The sequence below is a fragment of the Peromyscus maniculatus genome, chromosome 11 (genome assembly GCF_049852395.1).
Source record: "Peromyscus maniculatus bairdii isolate BWxNUB_F1_BW_parent chromosome 11, HU_Pman_BW_mat_3.1, whole genome shotgun sequence".
NCBI lineage: Eukaryota > Metazoa > Chordata > Mammalia > Rodentia > Cricetidae > Peromyscus > Peromyscus maniculatus.
Window position 1 is genome coordinate 62098090 of NC_134862.1, and position 23977 is coordinate 62122066.

Below are 23977 nucleotides of genomic sequence, written 5' to 3' on the forward strand. Positions count from 1 at the left end.
GTAAATTGGCATCGAGTATATGGCATTTTACCACATGTACAGATTTAGATACAATGCAATTAAGAACAAGAGTTGGTTCATGAGGTTGGAGAGATGGTTCAGTGGTTAAGAATGTGTGCTGTTTGTTTAACTCTGTGAAGCTGTGATACTGTGTCTGTCTAAAACACTTGATGGTCTAATAAAGAACTGAATGGCCAATTAAAAAAAAAAAGTGTGTGTTGTTCTTAAAGAACAATCAAACTGCAACCCACAGAACCAGGGAGGCTATATAGCAAGGGGGACCCTAGAATGACTGTGGCTTACAATAAGTTTTGGTTTGACTCAATCACTGGGCAAGCCTCAGTCAAACATTTCACTATTAGGATAAGAATTTATACTGTATCAAGCTAATAGGAAAATAAATAAAAGAGTGTGTGCTGTCCTTAAAGAGGACCCCAGTTTGATTTTTTTGTTTTGTTTTTCAAGACAGAGTTTCTCTGTGTAACAGTCCTAGCTGTCTTGGATCTCACTCTGTAGACCAGGCTGGCCTCAAACTCACAGAGATCCACCTGCCTCTGCCTCCTGAGTGCTGGGATTAAAGGTGTGGGCCACCACCACTCGGCCCCAGTCTGATTCTTAGAACCCATGTCAAGTGGCTCACAAACACCTTTATCTCCAGCTCCAGGGTTTCAGATGTCTCTGCCCTCTGTGGACACCTACACTCACATGCACACACCCACAATCACATGCATATACATAACTTAAAATAAGAGTCTTTTAAAAAACAAAACAAACAGACAAAACCTGGTCCATTATACAAAGATCTCACTGGAGCTCTAAGTCATCCCCATCCTTCCTCCCTGCCTTACTCCCTGGCGAATACTAATTTTTGACCATGTAATATACATTGAATCGTGCATCTACAGCCTGTTGAGACTACCTTTTCTTCACAAAGCTTACTATTGTTTCTAAGCACCTCTTGTAATTTGGATATGAAGTATTTGTATATTGAAGCCTAGGTCCCCAGTGCAAATGGCGGAGCTTTGGGAAGTGGTTGGATCACAAGGGCTCTGACTCATCCATGATATTAATCCCCTGGTGGTTTATAATTCAATGACATTACTGATAGGTGATAGGAACTTCCAGAGGTAGGGCCGAGTACAGAAAATGAACACATGTCCCACAATAGGGAAATGGCTAATAAGCTGTGGTGTCCTGCAGTGTGTCTTGAAGGGCAGTCAGTGTCTTGTCCCAGAGTCCATGCCCCCACCCCTGCTCTCTGCTTCCTAGTCTCCACGAGGTGAGTGACTTTGACCTTTCATGCCTCTGCCATGATGCTTCCCCACGGCCCAGAAACAACAGAACCAGCCAGCCATGCTGTGCCAAAATGAACCCTCCTCCTCTAGCTGTTCTCTTGGGTCCCAGCCACAGTGCTGAGAAGTCTGACGCAAACGCACCCAGACTGTTGACTGTATTGTTATCATCACCTGCTACTGATGACTAGTACTCCAGGGTGTGTGTGTACCACAGTTTGAAATGGTGTGTTAGCCATTTTCAGACCGTAGGACATTTTGGCTGTTTCCTCTACTTGGTTCTTACAGATAAAAGGGCCACCATGACTTTTTCTAGTTCCTTGGCTTTCCAAGTGAATTTTATATTTTCACTTTTAAAAGTCGTGCTGGGATTTTGATAGGAATTGCATTACATTTACATATCATTTTGGGGAAAAATCTTTATTGTGTTGAGACTTATGCAAATTTCCTTGTGTTTCTATTTTGATTGTTATTGTATGGAAATAACTTAGTTTTCTGCTGAGTGGTAGTGGCACACATCTTTAATCCCAGCACTCAGGAGACAGAGGCAGGTGGGTCTCTGTGAGTTCAAGGCCAGCCTGGTCTACAGAGTGAGTTCCAGGACAGCCAGGGATACACAGAGAAACCCTGTCTCAAAAACAAACAAACAAACAAACAAATAACTTAGTTTTCTTCTATGGATCTTGTCATTTGACTTCACTGAGCCCAGTACAATCATTAGTTCTAAGAGCTGCTTTGTGGATTTCTTGAGATTTCTAAGAAGATGGTCATCTACAGTTTTTAATTTTTCTTCTGGGACTCATGTGTTTTATTTCCTTTCCTTGCCTTGTGTACTCACTACACGGATGGCACTCTGTCAAGGGACAGTGATGGGTGCATACATCCCTCAAGTGCGTTGGCCATGGGTTTTACAGATATTCATATCAAGATAAGAAAGTGTCTCGTGGTTCCTACTTCACTAAAATTTTATCACAAGTCAAGCGTGAATTTGTCAACTACTTTTTACATGTTGATGGGATGAGGTGAATTTTCTTCTTTTTGTTGTTGGTTTTTTTTTTTTTTTTTTTTTTGAGAAAAAGTTTCCCTGTGTAGCCCTGGCTATCCTGGAACTAGCTCTGTAGACCAGGCTGGCCTCTAACTCACAGAGATCCTCCTGCCTCTGCCTCCCAAGTGCTGGGATCAAAGGTGTGCACCACCACCACTGGTGAATCTTCTTCTTTATCCTATGGTTGTACTTTGTCAACTTGACACAAGCTAGAGTCACTTAAGAAGAGCGAACCTCAATTAGGAACTGCCTCCCCGATATTGGCTTTGGGCATACTTGTGGGACACTTTCTTGATTACTGATTATTGAGGGAGTACCCAACCCACTGTGGGCAGTGCCAGCCATGGGCAGGTGGTCCTAGGTTCTATAAGAAAGCAAGCTAAGCAAGCCATGGGGAGCAAGCCAGTAAGCAGCACCCCTCCATGGTCTGTGCTTCAGTTCCTGCCTCTGGGTTCCTGCTTTGGCTTCCTTCAATTATGGCCTGTGATCAGGGCGTGTAAACCAAACAAACCCTTCTTCCCCAGGTTGCTTTGGTTTATCACAGTGACAGAGAGTAGACTAGGACAATGGTGAGTTACACTGAATGGCATTTCAAATATCCAGATGGCTTGGCTTCCCTGGGGTACATGCCACTTGGTCACCGTATGTGACTCTTTCTATGCATATATATCTGGGTCCTGTTTTACTAATATTTTGTTAATGATTCTTGTACAAATATTCCTAACAGTATGTGTCTGCAGTTCCTTTTATATATTATCTTTTTCTGGCTTGGGTATCAGGATAATACAATTTTCATAGAGTGAGTTGGAAACTTTCTATTTTCTAGACAAGAGTCTATAGAAGAGGGTAATCTTTATCTCCTGATCCTCCTGCCTCTACTACCAAGTGCTGGGATTACAAGCATGACCTAGTATGAATAGCTTTGTGCATTTTTTTAATTTATAATTTGAGTTGATCTTTGAATCATACACAGAAGGCATTTTAGAGATAGACAAGTTAAGGCCCAGAGAAATTAAGAGACTTGCCTGTGATCTGGACATCTTCCAGTCCCAAGTTGGGTGTGGTTTCTACAGCCCATACATCCTAGGTCATCCCAGGCAGATTTCTCACACATTTGGAATCTCCTTGGGAAACAGAGAAGAAAAAGATTCTACCTGTTCCTGGCCACTTGTCTAGGAGGCTGAAAACCCTCCTTACCTGACAGTCTAGTCAAGTCAGAGAATAACAAGGCACATGGAAAACTGCCGTGTGTCAAATCCAGGACTCTTTCTGCGGTAGAAAGCACTTAATACAAAGCCACACAACTAGTCAAACCTCAGAGAATAAGGGACTGTGAGGAGCCCTCAATAAGACATCTGTACCACACTCCTTTCCCTGAAAGGTTCTGGGATCATTTCAAAAGGAGGACTGGAAAGCTTCTAAGACCCACAGGTTGGGAAAGACTGCTGTGAAACTGTTTTCTAGACACGTGGGCCCTGTGCACACATGGCCAGTAAAGAGAATAGATGGGGGGCTGGGGACTTAACTCAGTGGTAGAGTGCTTGCCTAGCAAGTGCAAGGCCCTGGGTTCGGTGCTCAGCTCTGGGAAAAAAAAAAAAAAAAAGGAGCGAGAATAAAGTCAACTTTATCCTCTAGCACCCATTGTGGGTTTTATGTTCCATCAGCATTTCCTAAATTGAACTGAGCTACGCAATCACAGTAACTCTCCTGGCTGAAGTGCCTTGACTCAGAGTTGGGATCTTCCTTTCCGAAACTGCCTCTCCAGGAGACAGTGAACTCGGAAGCGTTGCAAGCAGCCGAGTCATTTATCTTGGCCAGGAGGAAAGAGTCACAGCTACTAAGACAATTCAATGGAACAATGGATATTCCCTGAATATCCTGAATGTGGTCTACGGAATGGAGTGGGCAGTCAAGGTCACTTAGAGGACATCTTAGAGGAGCAAGAGTGAGCACTGACAGCTTCATGAGCTTGAGTGTGAGAACATTTACTTACTGAATACCTATTGCTCAACAGACAAGTCACTCAGTTGGGTGTTTTCGAATCAAAGATGTCTTTGGCATGGGAGTCAGATGAGAGCACCCTGGGACCCACACAGTGATTCAAAGGCAACGTCAACACACACTGTTTGACCTACATGAACTTAGTGTGAATCATCTCTGGTCCAGTGTGCCTCTCCTATGATACCCTAACCTCACACCCACTCTGCCTGTGCACTTGGGACTTCTCACCTTCAGCAATGTGTCTGTCTTTGAGAAATCCATAAAACAGGAGAGTGGCTGAGAGAATTTCCAGGTCCCTTGGACTGGCTTCATAGTGAAGTGTGAGGAAAATAAGTCCAGAGGAGGATCATGCTGGACAGACCAGACATGCTGGACATGAGAAGGAGCTGGGCTTTTAAGTCATGGATAAACAAAGAGTAAACAGACACTTGTTGGAAGAAAAGGGGAGAGTCAGGAGGAGCTGGCTCACCGCAGTTGAGAGTCTGTGGCAGCCAAGGGCCAGATGGATCTGATCCTGAGAAAGACAGGCACGAAGGGCTAAGAGACAGGAAGATGGGCCATGGAATTCATTCAAATATTAAAATAAGACTCGACGAGTGAAGTAATAGCGCATCTTTCAAAATCGAAGTTGGGGGCTGGGAAGAAGGTCCAACAGTTAAGAGTGCTTATTGCAGCAGCCTGGTGGTGCACACACTTAATCCCAGCACTTGGGAGGCAGAGGCAGGCAGATCTCCAAGTTTGAGGCCAGCCTGGTCTACAGAGTGAGTTCTAGGACAGCCAGGGCTACACACACACACACACACACACACACACACACACACACACACACACACACAATTATAAATTTGTAAAAGCAAGGTGAAAAGTAAATGAGGAAATCAATTCCCACCTCCACAAGAATATGTTCACACATACACAAAAACAGAAAACTTAAAAAATATACAATCTGATAGAAGTTGTTCAGTGGGCTCCCGGGGAAATAAAACAGGCCTATGAAAGGATTTTAAAAAAGCGAAATGAGTCCAGGAAAGGCTCAAAGCTACACAGAGAAACCCTGTCTTGAAAAAAAAAAAAAAAAAGAAAAGAAAAGAAAATGCCTTATTTGCTTGCCTTCAGCCTGGTCTTATGGAGGCATTTTCTTAGTGGAGATTCCCTCCTCTCAGATGACATTAGCTTGGGTCAAGTTGACGTAGAACTAGCCAGCGTGGAGAGACATGGAGAACTTAAATGCATAGCGCTTAGTGAAAAGAGCCGGTCTGAAGAGACTGCATGCTGGATCATTCTGATCCCTAGCTGTGGCAAACCTCAAGTAACAGTGAAAAGAACCGTGGTTGTCAGAGAGGTCCAGTGGGAAGGACAAGGAATAGGTGGAGCACTGTAGACTCAAGGCAGTGAAATACTCCGCGTGGGGCTGCTGCATAATAGATCTGTGTCCCACACTTAGCAAAACCTTCAGAATTCTATAGCACAGAATGAATCCTAATGTAGACCGTGCACAACGGTTCATCAGTGGAACAAATGTGCTGCATGGGTGCGAGGCTGTTCGTGCAATGGGGACCCTGGGTGGGAGAGGAGTGAGAGGAACCATGCCGTGTGTTGAATTATAGGTACAGCCTCCCACATTGACTCTGAAAAAAACAAAAACAAAAAACTAACATGTTAAAAAATAATCAATTGTTTTTTTAAAAAAAAAAGATTTTGCATTGAAGGGATAAAGGAAGCAACTGTGGTGGGTGAGAATTCTTTTTAAATGCAGAGAGAGCCACCAAGGTCGTGAAAGCTTGACGTAAAATCCACAACCAGCCTTGCTGCCCCGCCCCCACCCTTTCTCTCACAGATTTCCCCTGTGTGGCTCAGCGGGTGCAGGGTTTGCCTCAAGCTGGAGGACCTGACTTTGAGCCTCCTCAGCATTCACTTAAAAAGACAGGCACGGGGCTGAAGAGATGGCTCAGAGGTTAAGAGCACTTGCTTCTCTCACAAAGGACACAGGTTCAGTTCCCCACACCCACATGGCAGCCAGCAACCATCTGTAACTCCAGTTCCAGGGGCTATGAAGCCGTCTTCTGGCCTCTGAGGGCATCAGGCATGTACATGATGTGCACATATACGTTCAGGCAAAACACTCATACATATAAAAAGCATGGCAGAAAACCAGGCGTGGTGGCGCATACCTTTAATCTCAGCATTCCGGAGGTAGACAGGGGGATCTCTGTGAAATTGAGGCCGGCCTGCCTGGTCTACAAAGTGAGTTCCAGAACAGACAGAGCTGTTGTGCAGAGAAACTCTGTCTCGAAAAATCAAATATGTTAATAATAATAATAATAATAATAATAAAAGATTTTAAAAGGGCGGGGGTGTTCACCAGCCAGCTAGTTTGGACAGTCAGTGAACTCCAGGTTCAGTGAGAGATCTTGTCTCAAAAATATAGAGGGGGCTGGAGAGTTAGCACAGAGATTAAAGTGAGCACTGTTCTCCTAGAGGACCTAAGTTCACCCCAACATCCACCTGCGGCTCGTAAACTCCTGTAACTCCAGCTCCAAGGGATCTGACTCCCTTTTCTGGACTTCTCTGGCACCTACACACACATGTGCAGATTCTTGCTCTCTCTCTCTCTCTCTCTCTCTCTCTCTCTCTCTCTCTCTCTCTCTCTCTCTCTCTCTCTCACACACACACACACACACACACACACACACACACAATTACAAAGTAAATCTTTTGTAAAAGCAAGGTGAAAAGTAAATGAGGAAATCAATTCCCACCTCCACAAAAATATGTACACACATACACAAACATAGAAAACTTAAAAAATATACAATCTGGGGTTGGAGATTTAGCTCAGTGGGGGTGGGGGAGCAGGGACATGGGAGAGGCAAGCAGACAGACAGACGGAACGGACAGAGAGAACGGGGAAGAGATCCGAGGAAGAAGGGCAAGAAGAGAGGGGACTGTGGCCCACCTGCACTTTAGAAGGATGCACTCGTCCATAGCTCCGGTGGAAAGGCACCGGGCGGCGGTGGTGGTGACGTAACCCCTCGGCGGCCGAGGCAGGCTGCTGCCGTGGCGTGGCGGGAGCTAACAACCAGACTTCAAAGCCTTTCTGGTCCACTAGTTTTTCTCATGAAAGTGAGCCTGGCCTTGCCTGATCCATTTGGATAATCAACACGATTCTCCTAAAAGGAGGCTTTTGTTCAGCTAGGCTTTTTTTTTTTCCTTCTCAAGCAACCGCTGACTCGCTAGGCTGGTGGTTAATTCTCTATGATTATGTCTACGGCCCTTTACATTTGTCTCCTTATTTCTTCCTTCTTGGTAATTGGATGAGGCAATCTTTCATATTCCAAGGAGGCTTACTTTTTCTGTTCAGAGGAATTTCTGCAGTGACAACAGGAGCAATTCCAATCAGCGGCTCTGAATGTCACTTAATGAGGTGCTTGTTCTAAAGCCCTCCAGCCACGGTGGGTCCTCCAACACAGACTCCTTACCACTGGATTAAGCCCTGAATTAAGATTAAGTCCTAAATCCTTTCGTTTCTGGGGCTAAGGTCCGCCTCCCAAACCTTTGAGTCACCGCCATTTGCTCTGAAAGTTGACACCTTCTATTTAAATAGTAAGCACCAAACCTTAGGGGGCTGAGCGCCCAACTGATTGATTTCGATTATCGCCTTTAATCCACACCCTTCCTCTCTTGTGATATGCAACTTTCTTCTCTTAATTAGAAAGAGCCAGGGATTATCTGCACAAGACCGGAAGATTCATTGTGATCGGTGGGATTGTCTCTCCTGTCCACGACTCCTATGGAAAACAGGTGGGCCACTTCCTCTGCCCTCTCTCCCTTCACTCCCCCCCTCCTCATGACCACTCCCCTGGATAAAACTGCCCCACCGTGGTCTCTGAGGACATTCCTGGAAATGCTAAATGCCTAGCAGTAGGCATCTGACTTTCATCCCAGGTCCACCGGTCAGACCTGGGTATCTGGCCGCAGCTGGAGGGCCAGCTGCCCACCACAGCCAGCTGCTCACAGAGAGGAGCAAGTATGCCTGCACCATGTGACTGTGCCGGGCTCCAGATTGGCGCGGGTTATGGGCTGAGCTCGCTGCATTGGACAAATCGTTCCTGAGATTTTAATTTTGGGAAAAGCATCCCAGTTGCCTCTTATAATTTGCCACAGGTCCCCCCAAAAGGTGGGAACTCACCAGTCCCTTCTGTTTGTCCCACAGACACTCTCTTCACTAAAGCAGGGTAACTGGGCTTAACCCAGGTCAAACCTTAGATCTATGCAGAGCAGGCATTGGCTGGTTCGGACTCTGATGCAGCGGCATACACCACACATCCTCCATCCCTTCCCTTCTCCCCTGTCACTCAATGTCTGTGTGTGTGACTAAAGGACGAGTCACTGAGTCAATCTCTCATTTCCTCTTACCATCCAACATGGCTGCACTTCGTATTGGGGTGGTTTATGCTGGTGTTTCTGGGTGCTGTGGGAGACTGAGGCCACCTTCTACTCACGGCTTCGTTGCTCCCCAGGGCCTTGTGTCCAGCCGGCACCGTCTCATCATGTGTCAGCTGGCCGTCCAGAATTCCGACTGGATCAGGTAGGGCTGGGATGATGGTGTCAGAGGCCAAGGGTCCTGGGCTTCCTGGGATGGAATGGAAAAGAGGAAGAGTCGGTAATTTGGAGCTCACAAGGGTGAGGAAGTAGGAGAGACATTAGCCCCACGCTGGCCCTAATTAGGCAGCTCTCCAGTGGTGGCCCAACTGATCACTGTTCATTTTTGAACCAAACAACCAAGTTCACAAAATTAAAGAGTTAGCTTAGGGAGTTTTGTATCTGTGGGTCCTGGGGTGATTCTTAGAGTTTCCAAAAACATCCCTGGGGGAGGAACCTGGCCCCCAAATCCCAAAACCTTTCATTCACATTCCCACCAACTTCCATTAACTCTCACCCACAAATCACTTCCTTTGAGAGAAAGTCCGTGGCCTTGATTACTGCCCACTTCTGATCTCAGGGTCCCTCAGGGGTCCACACTGACTCCTGGACAAAGGTGTGGGGCTGCTGAGCAGTGCTCTCTAGGGCATCTCTACCAACTCAACCCAGAAGCTGGCTTCTTGATCACACATACACACCCCCCCCCAGCACAGGCTCCCCCTTTAGACTAGCGGTACAGATAAGATGGCAGCCCTTCCCGTGCTCTGAGCCAGCAGTGTGTAATTACAGCAAGCTTCTACTAATTATGTTAATCATGTCCCCCAAGTTCCTACCGTTATAATTTGCATGAGAAGATGGTGTTTAAAAAAAAAAAATAATGGCACATCATTTGCTCTTTAATTTCCTACAGTGAAAAAAATAAGCGGCATCTAGAAGTTTCCGTGAAGGGAGGGGCATTGGCCTCAGAGTGAGGGATGCAGTTAACCCAGGAGGGATGGGTCGGCAGAATTGAAGACCGTGAAGGGAAGCCACGGTGATGATTAGGCAGTGGTCCATGTGGGCCTGCGCAGTGATTTGTATAGGGAGCCTCACCCTTGAGAGACTTTCTTTTGGGCTGAGGACTGGAAAGATGGCTCAGCAGTTAAGAGCACTTGCTGTTCTTCCGGAGGACACGAACAAGTTCAGTTCCTACACCCACCTTGGCCAGCTTACTATTGTAACTCCAGCTCTAGGGGAGCTGACACCCTCTCTGGCCTACACTCAGGCACCCTCACACACATAAATAAAAATAAACCTAAAAAAAGAAAAAAAAGACACAGTTGGGTAGAGAGTGGCTGCATTTTCTCAGCTGAGAAACAGCCCCGGAGAAGTCTGGAGGACAGTCCATCTGTGATCAAGTCGGGGTTAGAAACCACATCTAATTGCCTGTGGGGAATGAATCCAGGGGAGAACATACTGGGCAGAGGCTGTTCCTGCCTGGATGTTTTTAGAAGATTCTGGAATAATTCCTTCATTGATCCGATGAATACTTACCGAGCGCCTACCACCTGCCCCACTTGGAAGATCAGAACTGAGATGCCTAAGGAGCCTGGGGATGAGCTCTTGGGAGGGGAGCTGATTGGCTAGCCCCGATTCAGGCTCACCTCCCACACTTGTGTGCACAGGGGCAGGGCAGGAGGAGCCAGGTGAGGGCAGGCAGGCCCCTTCATTTTCACTTAGATCTCAACTCCAGGAAACACCAGGTGCCTGGCAGGGGATGGACAGGGATGCTCCTCCGCTAAGAGAGCATTTCAGAAATATCTCAATTTAGCAGCTCATTAAGTTGGCAATTGAGGCCAAGTGAGGCATCAGTCTGGGGCAGGATCCCTGCTCACTTCCCAGCTTCCTGTGCTGGAGGAGTTGGCTGGCCTGTGGTTTGTACCCTCTAGACTAGCTGCCATGCCTTACTTCCAGCCTCGAGATACGGCACCACCCCGTTGAGGTCGATGGGGCTACTTCTCCAGGGCTTGTTCCGTCCCGGCTTGATGAGCCCCCGGGTCATTTAATTCTTATCACAATCCTGTAAGAGCCTGAAGACCCTTTTCCACATGAAAATAAGCACAAGGCACCCTGCATACAAAATTTCCCGAGTTCCCGCACTCCAAAGCGTGCCGAGCTGGGGTTAAACTCAGGGAGACTCACACCAGCATCTTCCCCAACCTGCCTGTGCTAGATTCTTCCCATTTTACAGAGAGGGAAACTGGGGCTTGGGAACATATTTCGCAGCCTGGTTTAACGTGATTTGAGATCTAAGCACACAGCATGGCCAGGCCTGCTAAGCTCCCTGAGCCTTGGAAGGCAGCGAAGAGGAGAGAGTGCATGGCATGGAGACTAAGCACAGCCTCTCTTGTGATGGCAGAGTGGACCCATGGGAGTGCTACCAAGACACCTGGCAGACCACCTGCAGCGTGTTGGAACACCATCGAGACCTCATGAAGGTGAGTCTGGCCACGGCCGAGGGTGGGTGGATGAGCCAGTCAAGGTTGAGTGTGTAAGAACTGCCGAGGACAGGAGAGCTACATGGGGCCTGAGCAGGACACAGGCAAGGGTAAGGTATGTGGCCAATCATGTTCTTCTTAGACAGAGCAAGAGACTAAGGATGCAGCAAGAGGAATTCCTCAACCACAGAGTAGCTATTAAGTGACAGTGTGGCACTGTCTTTTCTGGTGATAAAATAATAATGAAAGAGAGCAGATCACCCTTCTAATCTATCAGCCACAGCTGGGCAGAGGAGCCCGCAAAGCTGGCTGGGAAGCTGCCTCACAGATGTAGCTGGATGTTGCTATGACCTTCTTATGTTAGGAGGAGATGGAAGTAGTGGATTAGCCCACAAAACAAATGCCTTGCTCTTCTAAGGCTTAGAAGGACGCCAGGCATTCTGCCTGCAGGATGGCCTATGGAAGCTGTGCCCAGAGGGTCTTTCTGGCCATCCCTGGGGCTTGAGGGTCCTGAAAATGCCACGGGCACCATCACTCCAGAGATGCTGCCTTTCAGGGAGGGGACCTTGAATATGCACTTAGCTTGTAGTTCTCTGTCACTCTCTGACCCTGGGTAAAGGGGAGTTGCTTCCGGCTCCACTGTGGAGAAGGCTCCATTCTCAGCCCCTTATTTTCTACATGACTGAAGGGATCAGTGGGCCTGATAACACAGGGTCATGGATAATGTATCTCAAGACACCATGTGGCTCTGAAGTGTGATGAGCAGGTCCCAGGGGACTTGGAACTCACCCCACACTTCCTGGGTGACACAAATACATCCTGCTCTGCCTGGCACTCGTCTCTGGCTGGCCGTGTGACTGACGTGTCCGGCCTGTAGAGGCTGAGGTGGTGATGATTCCTGTTTGGTCTGACCTTTCCCACGCCTGCAGAGCTCCCTCACGGTATGATCTCATTTGAGCCCCAGGAAGCAGGCAGGGACCGTAGAGAGCCATGACACGCAGAAGGTTGGACCCCAAGCCCTGTCAGCATCAGGCCGTCCACAGGCCAGCCAGACTTGCATGGACTTGCTCAAGTATTTCTGCCACAGTCAAAATGGCTTAAGGTGGGCCTGCATTCCTGAGGGATAGTCCCTTGGCCAGGATGCTGATCGGCCCAACTGGGCTAATTCCTAGAGAGGAGACTGGCTGATTTCCACCTAGATGTAGTTCCCGCCTCCCCACCTTTTTTTTTTTTTTTTTTTTTTTTTAACTGCAAAGAATGACTGAAGCCTGTAAATCCCAGCACTCAGGAAGTGGAGATAAGTGAACAGAATATTTAAGGTAATAGGTAGTAGTGGCCTTTAATCCCAACACTTCTGAGGCAGAGGCAGGTGGATCTCTGAGTTTGAGGCCAGCCTGGGCTACAGAGAAACCCTGTCTCAAAACAAAACAAAACAGAACACAACAACAACAACAACAAAAATCTAGAAGGAGGAGAGCCTGAACTGCGGCTCAGGGCTGTGTGATGTCACTTCCCAAGCTTTTCTTGCTGAGTTACCGTGTTTTCTACCCGTGTAGACCATCCCTTGGTTCAAGGTCACCTTACTCTGCTGGGTAGACAGATGTCCATGGGGACAACTGGGTCGTGATTCTCAGCATCACTTGGCTAAGGACACTGACTGAGTGCTTCTCCCTTTCCCCAGAGGGTGACCGGCTGCATCCTCTCTAATGTCAACACGCCTTCCATGACGCCTGTGATTGGGCAGCCACAGCATGAGAACACCCAGCCCATCTACCAGAACAGCAACGTGACCGCCAAACCCACCGCAGGTAAGGGACGCTGGGCAAGGTTCTCCGTCTTCAGAGTCACCTGGCCTTGGAGTCAGTCAGTCTGGAAAGAGGAAGAGCAGGAGGAAGAGGAGGAGGAGGGTGAAGCCTAGGAAAGAGAGAGAGAAGAGGAGAGGACAGTGTGCTTTCTTACATATTTAAATATAAATATAATTGCCTTAAGTAGGGATTTAATATATGAGAGGGAGCATTTTTCTTCGCCTCTTTCCGAGAAGTTGAGGGTCTCACCCAGGGTCGCGGTGAGGAAGTAGCAGCGTCATGAGTCACGTTACATACGTAATGCCCATACTCTCAGCCCCCTCCTCAAAAGCAAAAAGCAAAGGCACCAGAACGTTCTCCGCACTGGCACTGTGCGCTTTACAGAGCTTTGTTCTCAGTCTTTGCTTGTGTTCTCATTAAATGCAGTAATTCTGTGACGTAGATGCTGTCTTTCCTTTGACAAATTAAAAAAAGAAAGATCCAGAGACAGTTTGTGATTGGCCTAAGCTGGACAGTTCAAAGGTTGTCAGGCCCGAGGGACATGCTCTAAAGGATTCTCCCAGGTCAGTTCTGACAGTTGAAGCTGGGTGTGGTGGCAGACTCCTGTGTCCCAGAACTTGAGGGGGTAGAAACAGAAGGATCAGGGCTTTAAGGGCAGCTTGGGCTACATGAAATGCTGTTTCAAACAAAACATGACCGAATACAAATTCTAAGAGACAGATGCCCATTAGTTTTCAAGCTGAGAGACCGCAGACTTATAATCCTGGTCTTTTATAAACATAGTAAGCTATAAAGAAGAGCCAGGACTCCATAGTCTGCATGCATTTATACTGGGTGCTAAGCAAGTTTTGGAACCAGGACCTGGAGAGATAGATCACAGAAGAGCCACACAGGCCACCTCTCAGCCACTTAGGGTCCTGACTACTGTGAAGACCACCTGCATGGGCAGGCATGCCCTCCTTCACCCAGCAGAGATGACTCCAATGTGGAGTCTGCCACAGGCTGAGGTCCCTTGGATTTGGGTATTACTGTCCAGTGGGACTGAGTGGCTAAGGACAGGGTTGGGACAAACCCACTGAGAAGCTCTCGAGAAATGTATTAGTCACAGCAGCCTTCCATTGCTGTGGCAAAATGCCTGAGAAAAACCAGCCTTAAAGTAACAAAGATGTGTTTGGCCCAGGTTCCAGAGGTTTTAGTCCAGGGGCCCTTGGCCATGTTGTTTTGGTGCTGTAGAAGCATACAGCATCATGGGAGTGAGTGGCAGAGGAGATGGCTTATTTTGTGGTGGTCAGAAGCAAAGGGAGGGGAGGGAGAAACCAGGACACACACCTTCTGACCTAACTTTCTCCCGTTAGCCACCACCTCCTAAAACTTCTACCACAGGGTCACCAGCTGGGGACCAAGCTTCAACACATGGCCTTTGGGGGACATTTAAGATTCAAACCATAACCTTAAGCATTGGAAGGGCAGTCAGGCATGGTGCTGCATGCCTTTAATCCCAGCACTCAGGAGGCAGAGGCAGGAAGACAAGTCTGGTCTACAGAGCAAGGACAGCCAGGGCTACACAGAAAAACCCTGTCTCAGATTGAAAAAAAAAAAAAAAAAAAAAAAAAAAAGAATTAGAAGAGCAGCCATATGAATGCTCTTTAAATTTGCAATCTGACTCAACATGCATGCATTATACTCATTAAAATGGAAGAAAATAAATAATACACCAAGATGCTAAGTTGTGGTTCTATTTAGATGTGGGATTGTGGGTGCTGTTTCTTTTCTCTTTATATATCTCCCTTTTCTCTATTTTCTACTTTTCAACAATACCCATGACAAGAAAACAGACCATGGCTCACATGCTTGTGCCTTGGACTCTGAGTGAGAAGAAAGAATTCGGGCTGTCCTTGCTCTGTCCTTCCTCTCTACCCTCCTCCCTCCTGCCTTCCACGTTCCAGCCCCCCTCCCCTCCCCAGTACACCCCTGTTGTTTACAGTGGCCCCGATGCGGGGCTGACACCAGTGTCAGTTGTGAGTGGTTCTTTCTCTCTGTCTGTCTGTCTTCTCTCCCATAGCCAAGATCTTGGGAAAGGTGGGAGAAAGCCTCACCAGGATCTGCTGTGTCCGCCCTCCCGTGGAGCGCTTCACCTTTGTAGGTAAGGGGGCAGGACTTCCTTTCCCTGGCCCATCTTTCTTCTTCCTCACCTCTCTTGATTCATCAGCAAATCCCCACCTCCTGAAATTCACATATTGAATTGTTAATCCCCCTCAGGGGGGTAGGATTAGGAACCAGGGTCTTTGAGAGACAATTAAATCATGAGGGTGAATTGCACACCAATAAGTAAGTAAATAAAAGACCCTGAGGAGCTAACTCGCCCCTTCTACCATCTGAAGACACAAGGAGATGATGCTACTACCCATGTTGGTTTCTTCATCTTGGGCTTTCAACATCCAGAACACTCAGGAATAAATGCCTGCTGCTTGAAAGTCACCTTGCCTGTGGAATTTGTTGTGTCAGCTTGGCCATCCTAGGGGACGATCATTTGTAGAGCAGTGGTTGAAATAGACCAGAGGCAAGCAGGGATGCCCAGGCCTATGGTGTCAAGAGGTCATGGGAGTAGGAGGGTGTGGTGGTCCTGGGAAGCCTTTCATGGCCATCTCCCTCCTCCAGCCCGCGCTCCGTCCTCACCCTGCCCTCCATAAAATATGTCTGCACACTGGATATTTCCCGTGGGGCCTGGATCCTGCAGATCAATTCAGGCAGCGTCTGTTCCTCCAGTGGGCCCACATTCTTTCCCTGGGTTCCCTCTGTCTTTTGGGTGCTCCTCAAAGACTCGGCCTGCGTGAGAACATCACAGGCCCTAGAGCTTTTCCCTTGCTAACTCCAAATGTACTCTCTGAAAGAGCCCCGGAAGGGCCGAAAGAACTGGTTCCTTTTGGTCTGTGCTGTCTTCTTCCATAACGGAGGTTTCCAGTTTGGGGCATATTGAGAGGGAACCAAGAGACGGTTGCAGAGGCAGAGGCAGAGGCAGGGGCAAGGCAGCTCACCTATTCTGGTGTGTGTGCACACGTGCATACCTTGTGCACCTCCACGCAGACGGTGCACACCAGGAACACGTGCCAGAGGCCCTGCCCTTCCTTCTTTTTGCTGGCTTTTGCTACATCCCAGTTTTGTTGGTTCTTTAAACCAGGAAGCGACAGAAGGAGAGGAGGCCATCTCCTGTGACCCCAAATCCTGTGTCCCTAAGTTCTATGGGCACAGTTCTTGTGGGCAGCCTAAGATACAGAAATAGAAGGTGTCTGTCACTGGGTTCCCAGTGAGATGGTCCTAACTATGACAATCTCAGAAATATGAAGCTCTGCCCGGGGAAGGGAGGAGATGCTCCCTGCCATCTGATACATCTTTCTCCATCCCGCCCCAGCCACTCCCACTGAGGCTCGAAGCTCCCTAATGGTCCCCCCTCTCTCTCCCCAGATGAGAATGCCAACCTGGGCACAGTGATGCGGTATGAAGAGATTGGTGAGTTGAACCGTGAAAGTGGGGGCATTTGGAGCCTCTTGCCTCCGATCACTTGGAAGCGGGATGTCGGGGAGGGCGGAGGCCTGACACCTCTGGAGGGTGTTTGCAGCAGGGTCCACTGTCTCAGTGTTCCTTCTGTAGATGATCTTGCTTAGAACCCATCTGACATCTCCTAAGGACCCGCTTTCCCCGGCAGGAGTGGATGGACTACCAGTCTCCCCTCCACAGCTTCCCCTCCCTCACAGAAAAGAACGAAAGTTGAGCGTCAGTGCTAATGAGAGAGACCATTGTTTTCCCCCGTCCATACTGCACACAAACAGGGCAGTGTTCCATCTCCAGGGCTTTAAAGTCGAGAAGGAGGCAAGGGTTGGCTGGAGCTAAGGTATCCATCCCTCTGTCTGTTCGAGACCCTGGGCTCAACCCAGGGTAGGCAGAAGCTGGTTACAAACAGCTGCCTGATGGGAAGGAGCTGACAGCTGTGTAAATAACTGAAGCAAATCAGCAAACTGAAGCCTTTCCAAGGGTTCAGAGTGAAAGATGGCCGACAGCGGCGGCGGGGGACGGGGGGACCCCAAATGCCTGCAGCTGGAAAAGCATGGCAGAGGTAGGCCGGAATGGAGCTGGTACGGGTGCTGAGGAGAGTCAGCAGACTTCTAGAAGGAGAGGCAACTTGGCCTCCAACCCACATGGACTTAATTTCTAGCTGCAAAGATCCGTTAGCTGGCTTCCTGATGCTCCTCCGAGTGTACACTCGGGGTCTGGGCTTCTGCTGTGGTTCTGAGTGGTGTAGTCGAATGCTAAACAGTTTTTTTTTTAATGAAAAACACGGAGCCAGGTATTGGGGTGAAAACCTGAGAGATCAGAGGAATAGGAAAAGCCATAAGCCAACTTCACCTCACCGACATCTCAGCTTCCAAAAAGAGAGCTACTTCCTGTAAACCCATGCCTGTATGCCTTTCTGTTCTGCTATCTCATTTGCTCTCTCTGTCCAGCTACATCACTTCCTCTTCCTGCCCAGTTCTGTTATTTTCTGTCTGTCTGTACAGGCCTCCAAACCTTTACGGTTAACTAGTGTTGGAGTTTAAGGCGTGTACCACTACGCCTGGCTCTGTTCCCAATGTGGCCTTGAACTCACAGAGATCCAGACAGATTCCTGCCTCCTGAATGCTAGGATTAAAGGTGTGTGCTACCGTTGCCTGACCTCTATGTTTAATATAGTGGCTGGCTGTTTCCTCTGATCCTCAGATAAACTTTACTGGGTTGCACAAATAAAATATCACCACAGAATGGCATGGAAATGATGACATGTCTCGGCACCTTAATGTCCACATTTGTGGTAACGTTTCGAGGTACATCTCTGGTCCGAGACATAGTCGTGCCTGAGTTTATTCATATCACTTTGCTAGAACCATTTGCAAAATTTTGACAGCTAGTTACTAAGCAAAGCCATTAGTAAAGATGAAATACTAGTCGCATGCAGTTAAACAAACTGCATTAAATCGAAGCAGCGAAGCAGCGGTGGAGCATTCAAGTGCTTTACTTTCTAGTTACCTTTCTAGACTTTAATGTCCTTTATACATTAGCTTGTGTGCTCTGAAGTCTGCAGGAAAGTGGACACCTGACTTTCTGGATGCTCCCCACAAACACGGCAGGTTTTGTAATCCAACAGACTTTCTATTGGACTTCTGTGAACTTGTTTGCCTACCCAGCACCCAGGGCTTATGTTAGGCTATGCTGCCCTACCGGGGGACATCCCCTCTGGCTCTTAAATCTGCCTAGCCACCTCTGACCCTTTTTGCTCTCTAGAAGGGAAAAGGATCCCTAGTGTCTGAAAAGGATGATGGGCCAGGGAACGAAGAATTCTTGGCTTCTGAAAAGCAGAGCCGCGCGGCCCCTGCTGACAGACAGACTCCGGGTTTGCGATGGTACAGGTGGCGGCTGCTTCCGTGTACCGTGGGAACTGGGGTGGGCCACTGGGCTACACATAGCTGGCATTCTTCAGCAGGGAGTGTAGAGGGAGAGGACTGATTCTGGCTGCTGGCCCTGGGTCAAGATGACCAGGGAGGGAGGCAAAGCCCAGCGGAGGGCAAAGGAACTAGCCTGCATCCTGACCCTTACGTTCTGTGAGGTCCGGGTGCGCACAAGGCTCCCTTAACGAAACCCCCTTGCACACATCATAGGAAAAAGCCACCTTCTCCTGTGGCATCCGTGATCCATCCTTCTGTTTCCAACAGCTGATTGCTTCCCCTGGGGCTACCCCAGTTCAAGGGCTGGAGATATGGAAATGACTGCTGCCCTCCAGTGGCTGCATGTGGGACCACAGACTCTGTCTGGGTCACCTGTCCGTCACAAATGACACATCTGCTCTGATTCTGGGGAGCAGGGGGGAGTCAGAGGTCTCACTCTACCTTTCTGTGCTTTGGCTCATTCTAAAAGTCTGGGCAAGAGAAGCGAGTCCTAGCATGAGAATGGGAAACCCAGTTCGGGGTTTTCAGCCTTGGTGCCGCCAGTATTTAGGGGCAGATAATTCTATGTTGTGGGGATGCCCTGTGCACTGTGGGATGCTCGCTTAACATCCCATCTACCAGATACCAATGACGTACTTCTCTGCTCCCCGGGCGTGAAAACCAGACATTGTAAAAATGCCCCTAAACTGTCCAAGGGCTCTCCCAAGGCAGCCTGTGGGGCTCTGTAACTACCTCATCTGCTGGCTTAACTACTCACCAGGTCTCAGTACCCACTGTGTGCCAGTCACTGCCAGGCCCTGGGAACATAAAGACAAATCAAGGTTCTGTACCTGAAGAGATCACTGAGCAATATAAGCTCTCAACCTTCATCAGGCTCCCCCAAAGGGGGTGGGCTGTGCAGACCCTGGTCCAGTGCAGACACTCTCCAGACATCTGGACAATGAGATGTTGGCTGCTTTAGCCGCCTGCCTCATTCCCATCAGGAGACTCTGGGGAGCAGGGACAAGCTCAACATCTGAAAGTCCCGGGGTGTAAAGTCAGGCAAAACAACTCTGGGCTCTCAGCATCAGGGGCCTCGGCGGTAGGGGTTGTGTCTGGAGGTGTGGCGGTCAGCTCAGCACACGTGGGCTTGTGGTCTCAGACACACCTGGTAAAGCCGAAACCTGGGCAGCCTGAGATCTGCACTCGCAGCCCCGCGGCAGGCCACTCTGTGGAATGTCGAGAATCCCGATTCTTTCCCCATCTCTCTTCTGTAATAAGCAACCGTCTGCCGGGAGTGTCAAATGACAATGGGCCTCACTGGGATAATTCAAATTAGGCTTAACGAGGGAAGAAAAGGAGCTGACGGGCAGGAAGCTCCATGGGCAAAGGGGGGCGGGGGGCGTGGTTCTGGCCTTGCTTCTCAAGCCCTTTGCCGAGGGCTATGGCCGGCCACAAAGAGAGGGCACAGGGGATCAACTCAGACACTCCACTGGCAGGCAGTGACCTCCCGCCACCCCATCCCGACTCTGTTGGCACTTGTCACGGGACACTCCAAATGGAGAGAAGTGCCTGTTATCATCCAGCACTAGGGAGGCTGAGACAGGAGGTTCCAGAGTTCAAATCTCAGCTATATAGCAAGTTTGAGGCCAGCCTGGGCTACAGGGTCTGGGAGAGAGAGAGAGAGAGAGAAAGAGAGAGATAGAGAGAGAGAGAGAGAGAGAGAGAGAGAGAGAGAGAGAGAGAGAGACAGAGAGAGAGAGAGAGAAACAGAGAGAAACAGAGAGAGAAACAGAGAGAGAGAAACAGAGAGAGACTCTCTAAGCCCTTAAGCAAAGTATGTCGCTGGCTCTCTCGGTTAGAAAGCCCAGCCAATGCTTTGGCCCTCAAAGGCTGTGTCTGTGTCTTGGGTAGGCAGGACAGTTGGCCACCCTCCATGCACTGCATGTGGAAATCCCACTGGAGTGGGGGGAGGGGGTTGGGGGGGGTGAGGGTTGAACTCCAGACACCTCGGTGTGGGGTCGTCAGGGAGATCTGGACCACCCAGTTCCAACCGTGCAGACTCCTGTGCTCGCGAGGGAAGAAAGCTGAGCGCCGTCTCCCAGACCTGCTCCGATGCCCTTTGCAAACTCCGTTCTCCCTCCCCAGAGCTGCGGATCTTGCTGCTGTGTGGTAGTGACCTGCTGGAGTCCTTCTGCATCCCAGGACTCTGGAATGAGGCAGATGTGAGTAGCTTGTGTGTTTATGGGTGGAGGGGGCGGGGGAGGGGGGGTGGGAGAGGCATCTTGGACTTGGGCTTTGGGCTTCCCTCCCCCAGCACAGACCGGAATCTTGCCTCCCCAGAGTTCCCAAGAGGGCAATTCATTCACATGACTATGGAGGAAAATTCTCACCTATCTCAGGCTTTATCTCCCTACCACTTGTTTATTCACACTCCTCTTCCTCACCCCTGGGAAGCCCTGGGAAAAAAGCGCTCTGGGTTATAGAAAGTCTGGTTCCAAGCACTGCCTGGGGTGTGGAGACAGGCAGGGAGGAATTAAGAAAAAACTTTGCCCTTTGGAGATTATAGACGAGGTTTGTTTTCCTTTGGCCTCTTTGAAGAGGTAGAAACCACTACCTAGGTTTCCTCAGCAAGAGACTAGGACCAGAGGGGGGACGCAAGTGGCTAAGGGCAAAAGGTGAGTAGGGTCCTCCAGGTGACTGATTCGGCACAGGGAAAAGAGCCCGCTAAATCAAGCCATTTAGAAGTTCCCATCTTGTGGCCGGATGGTCAGCCCACTGCGGAAACCTGTGCTGTTCTCTCTCGCTCCTTTATTAATCCAGTCGTCAGACATGTCCAGTTAAAACTCCCTCCAACCTCACGGTCCTGTGCAAGTTGCCTTTCTGTTTGTTTTTGAGATAGGCTCTTGCTGTGTAGCCCTGGCAATCCTCCTGCCTCAGTACACGGCTGGCAGCAATGCCAGGCTTCATGCTTTTTTTTTTTTTTTTTTTATAAACTTGCTGGGCAACCATGTCAATCATTCAGCTCCTCTGGTTACCAAGTGAAGCTTGTTTTGCTCACTGTTTGGCATGCCAATCTGCTAGCTGCTGAAATGATTGCAAATATTCCACACACACACACACACACCCCAAAAAAAGAGTATTGACGAGGCAGCCAGACATGAAGAGGCAGGAGCCCTAGGTCTCAAAAAGGTAAGGGGCAGCGATGAGATATGCAGGGTCAAAGGCATGGAGAAAGCTAACGGAGGCGGCAAGTGGGCCATCAAAGCTTTGCCTGGGCTGGGTTCAGAAACTAGTGGCATTCGCAGGCCCTAAGGGTGGAGCTTTAGCCAGCTGATGTTGAAAGGTCACCCACTGGACACTTGCCTGAGGCAGTAGTTTCAACTAGTTTCTGCTGCCTCCAGTTCCTGAAAAACAGCTTGGGCAACGGCTGTCATGGTGACCATAGTCAGGGATTGTCTACAGTGAAGCCACGGGGGAGCGTGCCGGTCTCCAAACCCCAAGCAAGAAACAGAAACCTAGAGCACTGATTTGGGCTGTCCCTCAGTGTCACTCTGGACTGCAGTCATTTCCCAAGTCTGTGCTAGGTGACTGAGAGCGGTCTGAGATGTTAAAGAAATGTGTGGTACAAGGCCTGCGGACAGGTGTTAGGAGACATGACGTACACAGGAAACTCTTTTGTTGTCTGCCTTTATATCTCCAGAAGAGGAAAAAAGAGAAAGGGACCATTTAGAATCAGAATTTAGACTCCATTTCTACGTAACACATCTAGTGACAAGATCTAGGTCTGAGTTTCAGTTTTTCCTATCTTTAAAATGGGCATTGGGGGCTGGAGAGATGGCTCAGAGGTTAAGAGCACTGACTGTTCTTCCAGAGGTCCTGAGTTCAATTCCCAGCAACCACATGGTGGCTCACAACCATCTGTAATGAGATCTTGTGCCCTCTTCTGGCCAGCAGTCATACATGCTGTATACATAAGAAATAAATAAGTCTTTAAAAAAAAAAAAAGAATTAAAATGGGCATAATAGTGTTTTTTGAAGATTCAGATGACACTATTTAACTGCACGGAACAGCACCTATCACACAGTTCATATGAAACACCACGTTGCTTTTGTTTGTTTTATGTTTATTTTTTTTGCAACAGGGTCCAGTATTGCCCAGGCTGGTCTCAGGCTGGCTGTGTAGCTGAGAGGATGACCTTGAACTCCTGATCCTTTGGCCTCTGTCTCTCAAATGCTGGGACTAGCCTTGCTCCACCATGCCTGGCTTGTAAAACACGCTATTGAGAAAATTCAACTAATTCGAACCAAGCACGGTGGTGCACCCAGTAGCTTCCCGGTGAAGGGTGTACATGCTGGAGCCCTGTGTGCTATGGAGGAGGGGCGGCCGAGGCCGGCCGTTCTGAGCAGTTGGTCGGTCGGTCGGTCCTTTCATCCGCAACCCTGGACAGTTTCCTGCAGGTGAAATTTTAAGCCTCCTTTCGGTTTTGGCTTAAGTGGCTTAATCAGCTTTTGCCTTCCACCCTCTACTGGGTGCTGAGAAAGTAAGAAGCCACCAGCAGGGCCGAGCAGTTGCCTGGGGCCTCTCCAGGGAGGCCCCGGGCAGTCGGGGGAATTTAGAGGGATGAGGTTGGCAGCCGGCTCAGGAGTCTGAAGAGTCACTTGTGTGAGCAGGAATTCCCCGGGGCTGTTTACTAAGTGGGACCTGCGGGGAGCCTCCTCTCGGGGCCTGAAGTAGGCTGCTTGGAGCCTGAAACAGACACACACACACACACACACACACACACACACACACACCTACCTGCCACCATGGCTGGCCAGTCTCTCCTGGCTCCCGGTTAGATCTCTGTAGACTCTCATGTCCTCCCTGCTGCTCTGGGTGGGGTCAGATGCCAACAGTGAGGACCAGGGAGCCCAGCTCCCCACCCCATCTTTGGTCTTTCGTGCTTTCCTTAGTCATTGGTGTTGAGACCAACCTTGGCCGAGTAAGAAACAAAATTGAAGAGGGCTGAAGAAAGGGCTTCAGAGCACAGAGTGCTTGGTGTTCTTGCAAAGGACCTCAGCACCCATGTTTGGCAGTTCACAATCCCCTGTAACTCCAAAGAGACGACAGCGAGGGCAGGCCATGGTGGCTGGGGGGTACGGAGCGTATGCGTCCTTGAACATGGCGACATGGGAAACGTGTCACACTGGCCTTCAGTAATGACACAGCGTTGGCGCTGCTGAGTCATCCAAAGGGGGAGGAACCTTGTTCTGGAGTGTGGGAGGTTCCTGACACAGGGGATCTGATGCCCTCTTCTGGCCTCCCAGGCCACCTCTACTCATAGGAAACACACACACACATGCGGATACACACACAAAAATTTGCAAAGCCAGTGGCTGGGTGATGTTATAGTGAAGTCTTTGGCCATTCAAATGCATTCCCTCTGATCACATGTGGGGCTGATGGGATGTGGGGGGGGTGTCCCCACAGTCCCGACCA

The 23977-nt window shown here is 49.1% G+C and overlaps 1 protein-coding gene across 4 annotated transcripts in view; it reads left to right on the top strand.

Moving 5' to 3' along the window:
* Window positions 1-23977, top strand: part of Nmnat2 (nicotinamide nucleotide adenylyltransferase 2) — a 206943-nt gene that overhangs the window by 164169 nt on the left and 18797 nt on the right. For all 4 annotated transcript variants that reach the window (XM_076547636.1, XM_006979925.4, XM_076547635.1 and 1 more), the window contains exons 2-8: window positions 8051-8139; window positions 8859-8926; window positions 11159-11237; window positions 12919-13045; window positions 15105-15185; window positions 16505-16549; window positions 20644-20720. In XM_076547636.1, coding sequence (XP_076403751.1) covers window positions 8889-8926; window positions 11159-11237; window positions 12919-13045; window positions 15105-15185; window positions 16505-16549; window positions 20644-20720 — 447 coding nt within the window. In that variant the 5' untranslated portion in view covers window positions 8051-8139; window positions 8859-8888. The remainder of the gene's footprint in view (window positions 1-8050; window positions 8140-8858; window positions 8927-11158; window positions 11238-12918; window positions 13046-15104; window positions 15186-16504; window positions 16550-20643; window positions 20721-23977) is intronic.